Below are 11414 nucleotides of genomic sequence, written 5' to 3' on the forward strand. Positions count from 1 at the left end.
TGATGGATGTCAAAGTCTACGATGGCGATGCGAGGAAACTGAGGAAAGCTGCGTATGGGGAGGTCCTTTTAACTTACTTCGCTTTCACGTAAGCAACTCCTACAGCCACGTTGTTAAGGAGGCAGAACCCTTGGCTCCCAACAGCCATGTCCTCCTCAGTGACTTCCCCAGGGCGCTGAGCAGGTTGGCAAGCACCATAGACACCCATGTGATGGCCTGGTGGCCTTATACAGCAGAACGCTCGCTTCGTGTCTCCCTTACACACACGGGAAGCAGCCTCCACCACCGCTCTGGCAGCGCAGCTGGCCGCCAACCAACTGCCGGCCGTCACGGCGGTATCGGCGTCCAGTGGCACAACTCTAGATATCATCGCGTCGTGGCTGGGTGTCACCGAGGCATCCGCCGCCACCATGAGTGAGTGTAAGTACGACCAGTCGTGGACACGAAGCAGGTCAACCAGATTCGCAGGCTCGTCGACCTCAACAATAGGCAGATTGGCTCGACGAAGCAACCCGTACTGAGGGTCAAGCAGCACTTCTATCCGCGAAGGGTTCTCTGGGAACTTACCGTTGATGTTTCTCACCTGGCGGATGTCCGACTGCGATAGATGCGTGGCGAGGTTACTGGCAAGGACACTGGCAGGGTTCAGATCGTGGGGTTCAACACCCAGGTGCACGTAGCAAGCCTTGCTCGTGAAGACGCAGACGTTGGAATGGGCGGCGCTGACGCCGGACTCCTGAAGCACGGTGTGCAGCATGAGTACGGAACCCAAGTCCTCGGCCAACGAAGACAGTACTTCCGTATCTTCCTCAGTGATCGCACCCTCACTTTGTAAGCGCTGTATATACCACAGAAGCGTGGACCATGACTGGTGCCTCATGCACAACTTGAAGATTTTTGTCTTCTCTGCTCTCTGAGAGATAATCATTCTGTCGCTCCTCTCCGTCATATCCAACAGCGCCGCCAGCACTGGCCCGTCAAGACCGCTGGCAATCGCGTGTTCCAGCGGTAGGTGCGTAGTGTCATCCAATACATCCACCCTAGCGCCGACATGCAGCAGAATATCTATGATATTCACGGCCTTGCGCCTGCAGGCCAGTACCAAGAGTGTCAATCCCTGGTCGTCCGTGACATCCACATCCACGGACCAACTGGGAGCAGACTCAGGCTTCTCCTTCCATCTGTCCACAATGGTCAGCCATTGTCCACTGATATTGTTCAGGGCCGCTAGAACCTCCCCGTCGATGTTCTCTATGGCTTCGACCGGGAAGAAGCCGACCTCGAAGTCAACGTACTTGCTGGGCGACACCAGCAGGCACACGGCGACGGCTTCGGCCAATACACTCTGAATTGAACGATCGTCTGGGTTCCGTTGGTGTCTGCGAAGCAACTCCGGCAAGAACAACAGCAAGTAGGTAAATCTTAAGAGTGAGGCGTCGGGCGCTAGGTTGAGACCGAGATGCAGCACAGGGATACCATCGAAAGGCTTGTCAAACGACAGAGGTTCCTCTGTGGACTGCTGGGAGCACTCCCACAGTAGACAAGCCAGCTCTCGCACTCGGCACAAAAGCATGCACACCTGTAGTGGGGTGGCCAGTAGGTCACCATGGTCCATGCTCACATCATTCACAGCTGCATATGAAACTGCACCGATGACCTACACTTCTTGCCTAATGGAAGGTCCAGCAGCCTCATCAGCCCTGTGACGTCTCTCCGGCACACAGCATCTACTAGGGCCTCAGCGGACGCAACCAGCAACTCCTCCTCGCTCTCGCTGTAGGTCGAAGACTCTGAGGAATCGGACGGTACAGAATCGGTGACAGTCATTCGTTAATTGTCGATTTAGGGTGATCGTACGAGCTGCAACTCAACGTCTCGACAACGTGGACGTGATCTAACAGGTATAATATGAACCCCACGCTATACGGAAGCCGCCGAAACCAGTAATGCATCTCTCTCTTGTAAGTGCCTCAACACCGCGAAGGCCCTTGCGTGGTCATCAGCCTGATGGTAGTATTCAAACAGAAAGGTACAGTAACGCCCCCGCTGCCTATTGAACTTCAGTGAGAGAGGGTGGACGTACTGGTTGTGGTAGTCATATGCGAATCGTTGGTTCCGCATACGTAGGGTGTAGATGTTAGTATGAGGACAGCAGCTTCTCTGGAAAACTGACTCCTCGTCGCTTGGCTCACGTAGAGATTCACTCCGTCGAGATTTCCGCTCTCGAGTGTAGAACAAGTCCCTTAAACCGCTGGGAGAGCAGCGTTTTTTTTCAGGCTGAACAAATGTAGGGGAGGCTGCGTAACGCTTCTACACAGACCCTTACGTTCTAGCACAGGCAGTTTATGTGCCAGATTAAAGCGCTTCAATAACCTCATCTCCGTGCTGATAAGTAGACCCAAGTTAAACGGTTTGTTGATTCCCTTCCAGTTAAGTACCATGGTTCCCAAGTGACTGTCCTGGCGATGCCCTTCACCCACTCATCAAGCCACAGGTAGACCCACCGCACTACTGTGCGAATCTTGCCGTGGATACGGGTCTGATAGACAAAATAGCAAGCAGTGCCTCCCTTGCGCTGAGCGGCAAGAAGTCTATCGTATGCGCCTAGCGATTCATGTCGAATCCAGTGACTGCGAAAGGCATATGTCGCGTCTGTTGGAATCGCGTAGAATTTTGATTCCAGACTGGACTGCGACGCCAGACGTAGGGCGTTGTCTGACAACGCTCGCTTCGGTAGGAGAGTTAGGACGCTAGAGAGCTTGCGAAATGCTTTCTTGAGCGGCAAGGACTTCGCAGGTGCCGGCAGCATCTCCTCTTCGTTCATTAACTTTATGACCAAATATGGCAAACATGCCTGTCACCACCAACACTCTGGCAAACACGGCCATTTACACGAATCACTTTTACGGGAAGAAAGACTGAAGTCGGGACAGCGCCAGGGATATCATGGGATGAGCAGCGAACGTTTGGACACGGCGAGCGGAATCTGTGTCACGTGCATCGCTGCACTCACCTTTGGAGCACTTCCAGAAGCCTACGAGGTTTGATGTACCCAGCGACAGAGCGATGACGATCAATAACACCCACTCTAGTTCGAATCGGATGAGCTCGAGCAAGAAGAGGGCAGACCACACTACAGGCCACCCCACAAGCGCTACCCAGAAAAGTGTCTTGTCCGCCGAGTTGATTTGCGACTCGTTCACACTCGATTCAAAAACCCAGGTCGAGGTGCCGTCCTCTGCGGTCTCGTTATGCCACCTCATTCCAACCAGCAAGCGTCCAGTGACGTTCTTAACCACCCAGAAATCGAGCGACACCAGTATGGTCGTCACGATGAATGAGAAGACGTAATCTCCACTGAATCCGCCGAAGACAAACGGACCGAAAACGTAGGTCAGTAGCGCGGCGAGCTTGAACGCCCAGTGCATTACCGCGACTGTAGGGTGGCCTTGTGTCTTCGACGGATCAGGAGTCGTCACAGGCAACGGCAAGCCAGACATTTGAAATTGTTTTTGGGTGAAATCTCGATAAACGAGCGTATGGAAAAGACACTATGTAAGGCGCCGATGCCTGCAACACAGACGTCTTCGCGATTCTGTCCTCCATTCTGCGGTCATTGGTGACGAAGATTCTCGTCGTCTCGTGGGTGGTGTACTGTCTAATCTGTCTTGTGTGGGGCATTCACGCTTGCGTGTGGTTCATGTCTCGAGACTTTAGGGGGCTACCGCCTGAGAAGCAGGAGCTTTTCCAAGCTTACAGAAGGTTGGACATGTGAGCTATTCAGGCACATGTCACGCAGCGGACAGTTCTCTCCAGTCGTTAGCGTCGTCGGCTCCCTCGTGCTGCTGCCCATACGACTTTTGTTATCTGCTCTCCTGGGTATTCTCAATCTGCTTCTGTTCAGTGTGGTCGTGAAAGTGCTCCCCCGTGCTTATTCGCGGCCTGGAGCGAAAAAACCTTGCAGAGGATACGATTCATGGACCGTGCGATTCCTTCATTTCTCCTCTGCGATGATCAACCGCTCCCTGTTATTGATTTTTGGCATCGTTAACATCAACGAGCACTTCACTCCGGAAACGCAGCGATCGGAACGGGACATCGGTCACCTGACTACTGTGGTGGCAAACCATGTCTCCGTTTTGGACATTCTATACTTCATGATGAGGATATTCCCCGCCTTCGTTTCGAAGGCCACAGTGAAGACGGACCCTTTTTTCGGCCCTCCTGCGGAACTGCTGAGGTGCATATTCCTGGATAGAAGCAATCCCAACGATAGGTTACGTGCGCTGAAGGACATCAAAGCCCGCCAGCTCGCTCTCGCCCGTCAACACAGTGGAGAGGACGTCAGTCCGGAAACGATTCCACCATTCTTGGTGTTCCCAGAAGGCACGACTACGTCTGGACGCCACGTGGCAGAATTCAAGCAAGGAGCCTTTGTTAGCCTGGAGGCGGTAACTCCTGTTGGTGGGGTTCAGTTCGATACACGACGCAGTTCTTATTTACCGCTGCTACCACTTTAACTTGTCCTTCGAGACCACCCCACTGAGCGTATGGGTCCCTCTCGCCCTGTCGAATCCCTTTCCATCAAGTTTGGACGCCTACTGGCTGCCTGACTCCGGACCCAAGGTCACCATTGACCAGGCCTCGGGCGATCCCTTATCACCGGAGGAACAGCTTCCGTTGTTCGTCGACAACGTCAGACGGGAGATGTCGCAAGTGCTCTCTACCCACCAAACATGGGGGCCTCTGCACTCGGTGCACAGAAAATTGCTGCGGCTCCCCGATGATTGGCACGGCTCGCTGCGTCTGAAACAGCAATTGGAGAAACAGCTTTCACTGTTATCAAGACAGGCAGTTTCGAATGTAGACGATGCTGTTAAGAACGAGTGAATCAAGTAGTCAACATGTCCACCATCATAGTGGACGTTGCACCGAGCAGCTTAGCCTTCGTGTCTGGAATGAACTCAACGAATGGGTGGTGAGTCAGGTCATCTCCCTCCTCCACATATGGATACGTGCACAGGTGACCGTGGGGAAGAGGCAGCGCTTCGGAACCGATGAAAACGTCGAAGTTCGTCTCAGCTAGGCGCTTAATATGCTTCACGGTGGTAGGATCACCTATGTCGTCGTACACGCAGGGCTCTATGGCCGATTCCAAGTGCTCCATGAACAGAGCCTTGCGGAAGCCGTAGACATATCCCTTAGGGAGCACGACCTTGCCGTGAACGACCTTTGTTACGAAGTCGGGCTGCCACAGGCCACCGGCAATCTCCGAATCTCGTTTGCCATTCATCGAGCGTTCGTTGATGTTGGCAGATCCAAGCAAGAGGTACTCATCATCAACAATCATCAGTTTCGAGTGTATGTATATCTGATGACGTCGAGTCCGGAGAATGGATCGGAGCTTCTCAGTCATTTTAGTCTTAGAGGCTGCGCGTGACTTCTCAACGTCCTCCAGAGAAGGCATGCCTTCCTGCCAAGGCTCCCTCTTTCCCAAGAAGAACATAGTCATGTAGTTGTCAGCAGTACCGGCGACTCCTTCAGCCTTCAAGAAGTTGTTGATTCGTTTGTGCATGGCCCTTACGGTCTGGTACTGGTAGTGCATAATCTCCTGAGGAGCCGCTTGCTCCGGAATGGACTCCGGGAAAAGAGGAATGTTGATGTAGACGTGAAAGTCCTCTCGACGCTTAATGGCCTCACAAATACGGTGTGTCAGTGCTTGAGGAATTAAATTGTTGCAGGGCACAGTCTGCAAAGCCTTTGGTATCCACATCTGAGCTGATCCGAGGAAGTACTGGTTCTCGAGGTACACGAACCGCTTTGCACGGGAAATCTGATAGATGTATGCCTGCTGGATGGAAACATCCACCACATTTTGCTGCGTTGTGGCAACCTCCCACACTTACGAGTTGGCTATACTGGGACGTCAGAGGAGACTTATGAAACACGCAGCTGCCGTAGTCAATCGACCTCAAACACTGCACACTGAAGGCGCAGCAGTCCGTATATGAGACCTTCTGGATGCGCTTACGCGCCTCCAGTCCGTTGACGTGCTCCGTCACGGTCGACACCATGTCCGCAGCCTGCCTGGCACATCTCTCCTGGAAGTTCTGGAGGAACTGCCAAGCGGCTGCACCTTTCACGACGGCGTGAATGTCATGCCAGGGCTCTCGAGGGCCGGAGTCAGGTCCGGCTGCCGCGACGCAGCCGTTGTAGAAGTCGTTCTTCCATATGTCATCAAGATTCTGAAACAAGGCGTGGTCTGGAGTGTCATATCGCCCGTTAGTGATGTCCAACCCGCCAAAAAAGGCCTGTAGGGTCCTGGAATCAGCTCCTTCGTTGTCCACATCACACACCACTACCTTTTGGTGGTGAGTGAACAGCGCCTTGTGGAAGGTCTGTGCCAGCCATCCAGTCGCGGTTGTCTCTCGTGGTACACGTTTGCACATTACCTTCGTACCTTTGAAGTATTGGTAAGTGATTTCATCAGAAGTACCCATGAATCCCTCCTGAGCCACTTTTCCAGAGGAGAAGTCATCCCAGACGAGGACGCAGACCTTTACTCCTTCCTCCGCCTTCTTCAGCAGCATCTCCCCCACAGTCTCGTACGTCTTGGACTTGCTCCGTTTCAGAGAAATATGAACGTTGACAGACCACCCGACAATAAAGATAATGTCCTCGGCGTGGTTGATTGCGTAGTACAAGTCTCTCCAACACCCGCGGCTACGATACTCGTCATGGCCCTCTAGGGGGACAGAAGGAATACGCGCGACCTTATGGGCGTCGTGGTACAGGTCCACAAGGTTGCCGTGGGTGGGAGGAAAATGGGTGAAAGGAACCTCCGGCGCCTTTCCATTCAAGAGCGAAACGAACTTCCACCCAACTTCAATGTGCCCCACGTGAGTGTTGTCTGTTAGGCCTACATTCAAAGGTCGTCGTTTCATCTTATGCAGTGGCCGATCCGTAATCTCAGAGACGGGGATCTTTACCAGACCAAGCAAATCTGACAGAGCCTCAGCGCCGAAGTCATCGTCGAAGACCTTTAAGAGAACGAACTGTTCCCTACTGCCATCGATGTCCTCCACATCCCAGCTGTCGATCAGCAGGGAGGCATCCCAGTTAAATCCGGGGCTGGCGTCGTTGCAAATAGACTCGGAAGTGGCTAGCCTCCAAACTTTAGGGGCCTTGGGGTCTGCCGTCTCCATCATAAAATCCACGGCCAGAAATGGGTCCGGCTTCCCACAGCAACAGTCAGCTCCGCCGCACCTACCAAACTGACACGTCACAGTCGACAGTGCTTGCCGGCAACAGCCCCCTCCACGTTCGCGAGATTCCACGAACTTCAGCTTGGAAGCTTTTCCCACCTGCAGCTGGAGCAAGCCATACACGCGCATAATTTTATGCAATAATGACGTCATGTTACGTCAATTGTTCGTGAACTATGGTAGACAATGGATGAAGGTGAGAATGTGAAGTCGACAACGGATGAGTCGACAACGGATGAGTCGACAACAGATGAACGGAAAATGGTGTCGAGAATATGAAGTCCACAACGGATGAATGGACAATGATACTGGCGAGAATGTGAAGTCAACAACGGATGAATCAACAACGGATGAATGAACAATGTCACGTGATACACAATAGAGTTCGACAAAACGCAACAAACAGCAAACTTCACATGATTCACATGATTCACATGATGGTAAGTGAACAGATATACACAATGATTTTGGGAAAACACAACAAATAGCAAACTTCACTTGAAGGTCCTTCCTTCTTGATACAGAAAGGACGCGACGGTAGCCGTCATGAGGGCAGCCACTGTACCTGCGATCAACGCGCGGACTACGACGCTTGCAAATACGCCCTTCTTTTCAGGACACAGAGGAGTGAGACCTCCCAACTGAATCCCGATAGATCCCAGGTTTGCGAAGCCGCAGAGAGCGTAAGTCGCGACGACAATGGACCTTTCGTCGAGCACAGTGTCCAGACAGTCGTCTGGACCCCCCGCTTCGATAGACTTGACGCAAGCGTCGCGAGCGGCAATGAATCCGGAAAGAGTCTCGTAGGCCACAAACTCGTTCAGAATGGTCTTCATTCCTATGAGTGAGGCGACGGATCGACAGTCTTTCCAAACCACGCCCATCATCCACGCGACAGGACTGAGAAGGTAGCCCAAGAGATACTGGAAAGTGATCTTCTGACCTTCAACGGTGCAGCCCAGCTCTGTTAGAGAACAGGCACGCCAGTTGACGCAAACTGCCATCCAGTCGACAAAGCCGTTTACGAACTCTAGAATCGAGAGGAAGGCGATGAGCATAGCCCCTATGTTGAGAGCCAATGGTACCGCGTCGGCAGCGCCAGCGGACATAGCCTCTAGCACGCTGTGATAGTTGCGCTGGGAAGCGTACAGCGCCATATTGAGGGCTTCAGGATCATCTCCAGAGGTGATCTCGGTTTCAGGATAGTAGAGCTTCGACACAGCAAGTGCTGCAGGCGCGCTAATCACTGAAGCCGAAATCAGGTGACCCGGGCTGACACCCAAACCTATATATGAAGCCATAACGCCTCCAGCAATGGTGGCAAAGCCTCCAGTCATAACGGCATGAATCTCGGAGGCAGACATTAGATGTAAAAAGGGCTTGATAACGAGCGGCGCTTCCGTTTGCCCTACGAAAATGTTCGCAGCAGCATTTACGGACTCGCCGGTAGAAGTACCCATGCTGTGCTTCAACAAAAAAGCAATGGCCTTGATAATCTTCTGGATGATGCCAATGTAGTAGAGCGCAGACATGAACGCCGAAAAGAAAATGACCGTAGGAATCACTACTGTGGCGAAGTACATGACCAGGTGTGCGGGTGTAGACTCCCAGGGGCCTGCTAGCATGGACACCCCGTATAAAACCGCTCCATCAGCAGCTGTAGCACAAAGTTCGGGTTGCGGCATTCCTGCCGTTATTTCGGCGGCAGTGGGACAGTAGACAGGGCCAGGACCGAAACTGGCCACAATGTTAGCACCTCCAAAGACGAATGAGGACCCGGCCAGGATGTAGTTCAAGAAAATGGCGACGTGGTCCGACAGATACTTCATTGCGTGATAGCCGAAGTCCACTCTAAGGATGATGACAGCCAACCCCATTTGAATTATAACGCCCCAGAGGACGGCTCTCCAAGAGACAATTTTTGGGTGCTTCGAGAAGGCCCACCCACTGAGAACGAAGAAGGCAAGGCCCAGTAGTGAGGTCACCTGGGTAAAATCCTCCACCATCAAGGAAACCCAAAGGATTATGAAGAGAAGGAGAAGACTCCCACCAACAACATAGCCCCATGGATTCTTGTAACGGTTGACAAGATTCCTGGTCGTGGGTCCCCAAGGATCCCAGCAGGCCCTGATAATTTGACTCTTGAACTTGTGACATACATAGTAGAGAATACCGATTCCTGTCATCGCCAGCGCAGGCCACTGCGTCTCCATGAGGTCGTGCTGAGCGCTGATCACCGTTGCAGCGATCAACCAAGCAAACCACGCGACCACCACGGCCCACTTCAAACTCAGCTTGACATACGTTATCCACTTCTTTTCTGGAATCTCAGTAGGATCCGATTCCAGATTGGAGGCAGAATCGAGATGACTAGCTTTAAGCGATGCGGACCGCGACGACTCAGAAGACGACGACATCAAGTAATCTACGAATTCTGACTATGTAACGGGAATGTGTGGGGAGGTGGGGAAGTGCGCCGCACAAAGGAGATAACGACAGGGCGACTCCACTTGTCATAAGCGGGTTTTTCGCCAGTAATTTACAAGCAAGGACTTGTTATGGAGTCTTTCCAGTTCTGATGCCTTTAAGAAATCTTCTCTTAAAGGCGTTTATCAACTCAACCAGAAGAGCCAAGTCGATGTCGTCCTTGGTCTTTTTACTGCAAGCTGCACGAACCTTGGGAGATTTAGTTACACATTTCCGACAGCTCAGTCCTTCTGGTGTGACCAAGATGTTTAAGAAGGCCTTGAAGGTGGTTTTATCCGCAGCTACCGCTTGCCTCGGAATAGGGACACTCGCGCACACAGAACACTTTGTCGCCGCTAGCCGAATGCTTTCCACACAGGAGAGGGCCGAGGTTTGGCCAAGACCTGCGATGGTCTCCATGGCCACGTTGAGTTTGACGTAGTCCTCGTCACTCATTCCCGACCAGGTTTCAGAGGCGGTGAGCAGCTGGTCGTGCCACCATGGGGCCACGATGTCGTCGTCGTCCAGCTTAGAGCTGACCACGTCGTAGTGGTTGAGCAGTGCGTGACCATTGCGAACGCAAAGCTGGTCAAGCGCCTCTGCCGCCTTTTTGTCTCGGTCACTTGTGTATGGGACTGGGAGAGGGGAAAAACAGTAGGCAGCGACCTTGGTGAAGGCACTGTCGGGGTCGAAGGCGTCGTCCTCTACAACTGAACTGACTTGCGTCGAGGATGCCGATACGGCTGATACATCCTGTTCCGACACCGCTGACGTGTACGCGCTCGACTTCGGACTGACGATTCCCCCAAGATAGTGCCGCTTAGGCTTGATGGGATCAGAACTCGCCACTGGCAGGAACGCCGACGCACCGGAAACGCTGTCTGATGCGGAGTGGGCGACTGATAACAACGAAAGCCACGCTGTGTGCATTTCGAGCAATTCTACACACATCACAAACGAGGCCTGCTAAACCGCCAACGAAAATACTTCAGAGGACTCGTGAATGCCTTCGTCCATTTCATGTGATTGAAGGTGGTGGAACAGACTTGCTGGTACTCGGCAAGCAGGTCAGGCGATAAGTAGTTTCGGGCGGGCTTCGTAAGGTGGTGCAGCGTTACAAGATGCTCATAGGCTTCGATGTCGGGTGTAGATCCATTCCGGGTCCGCATCCAGCGGTCCCAATAGAAACCGTCTCGCCGCTTGAGAGGTCTGGTGACCGGGATTTCAGCTGTGGCTGGCTGCCGGTACCTACAATTATACACGGATGATTTCTCTTTCTTTGGCAGCAGATGGAGCAGCTCCGCATGGGGCGGTTGCGGACGGTGGGGCGGTTTCACGCACGTTACCTCAGAACCTGGCGAAAAGGTCCTGAGTTTGGTGCTCTGCTTCTGAGTTTTCGGAGGCTGCGGCAGACCTTGTGAGGTGGATTGACGAAGTCGAGTCTCAATGAATGCCCCGCCCATCATGGAGCTGGGCGTCTCTCCACTCTGCTCACGTCCATTTACTGGTGTCGACTTGAGCTGGGCGTTGTCGTAGAGATCCTGGTCAGCAGTGTCGTCGTCGACAATCTTCGAGGTGGATTGGCGAATTCGAGTCTCAATGAATGCCCCGCCCATCATGGAGCTGGGCGTCTCTCCACTCTGCTCACGTCCATTTACTGGTGTCGACTTGAGCTGGGCGTTG

At 53.0% G+C, this 11414-nt stretch overlaps 7 protein-coding genes across 13 annotated transcripts; 1 reads left to right on the forward strand and 6 right to left on the reverse strand.

The window, feature by feature from the left end:
* Window positions 1-73: 73 nt before the first annotated feature.
* Window positions 74-1827, reverse strand: KVP17_003504 (uncharacterized protein; the record flags this gene model as incomplete). Of its 3 annotated transcripts, XM_068520869.1 has the most annotated exons (2): window positions 74-1632; window positions 1662-1827. In XM_068520869.1, the coding sequence occupies 2 exons, from the start codon at window positions 1825-1827 to the stop codon at window positions 74-76; spliced, it is 1725 nt and encodes a 574-aa protein (XP_068371959.1). The 3 variants fall into 3 exon arrangements, with proteins under 3 accessions (XP_068371959.1, XP_068371961.1, XP_068371960.1); XM_068520871.1 differs by lacking the exon at window positions 1662-1827 and having other exon boundaries at window positions 74-1615; XM_068520870.1 differs by having other exon boundaries at window positions 1627-1827.
* A 1076-nt stretch (window positions 1828-2903) lies between these two features.
* On the reverse strand, window positions 2904-3500 carry KVP17_003505 (uncharacterized protein; the record flags this gene model as incomplete). Of its 2 annotated transcripts, XM_068520872.1 has the most annotated exons (2): window positions 2904-2986; window positions 3014-3500. In XM_068520872.1, the coding sequence occupies 2 exons, from the start codon at window positions 3498-3500 to the stop codon at window positions 2904-2906; spliced, it is 570 nt and encodes a 189-aa protein (XP_068371962.1). The 2 variants fall into 2 exon arrangements, with proteins under 2 accessions (XP_068371962.1, XP_068371963.1); XM_068520873.1 differs by having other exon boundaries at window positions 2904-3500.
* A 39-nt stretch (window positions 3501-3539) lies between these two features.
* KVP17_003507 (uncharacterized protein) lies at window positions 3540-4890 on the forward strand (the record flags this gene model as incomplete). Of its 2 annotated transcripts, XM_068520876.1 has the most annotated exons (4): window positions 3540-3555; window positions 3582-3771; window positions 3800-4464; window positions 4493-4890. In XM_068520876.1, 4 exons carry the CDS (start codon window positions 3540-3542, stop codon window positions 4888-4890), a joined length of 1269 nt encoding a protein of 422 aa, XP_068371966.1. The 2 variants fall into 2 exon arrangements, with proteins under 2 accessions (XP_068371966.1, XP_068371965.1); XM_068520875.1 differs by lacking the exons at window positions 3540-3555; window positions 3582-3771 and having other exon boundaries at window positions 4011-4464.
* Window position 4891: 1 nt separating this feature from the next.
* KVP17_003508 (uncharacterized protein) lies at window positions 4892-7394 on the reverse strand (the record flags this gene model as incomplete). 2 transcript variants are annotated; one of them, XM_068520878.1, is made up of 2 exons in its annotated part: window positions 4892-5878; window positions 5907-7394. In XM_068520878.1, the coding sequence occupies 2 exons, from the start codon at window positions 7392-7394 to the stop codon at window positions 4892-4894; spliced, it is 2475 nt and encodes an 824-aa protein (XP_068371968.1). The 2 variants fall into 2 exon arrangements, with proteins under 2 accessions (XP_068371968.1, XP_068371967.1); XM_068520877.1 differs by having other exon boundaries at window positions 4892-5848; window positions 5907-7205.
* Window positions 7395-7759: 365 nt separating this feature from the next.
* On the reverse strand, window positions 7760-9682 carry KVP17_003509 (uncharacterized protein; the record flags this gene model as incomplete). Its single annotated transcript, XM_068520879.1, has 1 exon — window positions 7760-9682. One exon carries the CDS (start codon window positions 9680-9682, stop codon window positions 7760-7762), a length of 1923 nt encoding a protein of 640 aa, XP_068371969.1.
* A 139-nt stretch (window positions 9683-9821) lies between these two features.
* Window positions 9822-10682, reverse strand: KVP17_003503 (uncharacterized protein; the record flags this gene model as incomplete). 2 transcript variants are annotated; one of them, XM_068520867.1, is made up of 1 exon in its annotated part: window positions 9822-10682. In XM_068520867.1, one exon carries the CDS (start codon window positions 10680-10682, stop codon window positions 9822-9824), a length of 861 nt encoding a protein of 286 aa, XP_068371957.1. The 2 variants fall into 2 exon arrangements, with proteins under 2 accessions (XP_068371957.1, XP_068371958.1); XM_068520868.1 differs by having other exon boundaries at window positions 9822-10661.
* On the reverse strand, window positions 10682-11350 carry KVP17_003506 (uncharacterized protein; the record flags this gene model as incomplete). Its single annotated transcript, XM_068520874.1, has 1 exon — window positions 10682-11350. One exon carries the CDS (start codon window positions 11348-11350, stop codon window positions 10682-10684), a length of 669 nt encoding a protein of 222 aa, XP_068371964.1.
* Window positions 11351-11414: the final 64 nt, after the last annotated feature.

Source organism: the organism of the source record quoted next, assembly GCF_019968985.1.
Source record: "MAG: Porospora cf. gigantea B chromosome Unknown PgB_NODE_754_length_11414_cov_129.828, whole genome shotgun sequence".
Lineage (NCBI taxonomy): Eukaryota > Apicomplexa > Conoidasida > Eugregarinorida > Porosporidae > Porospora > Porospora cf. gigantea B.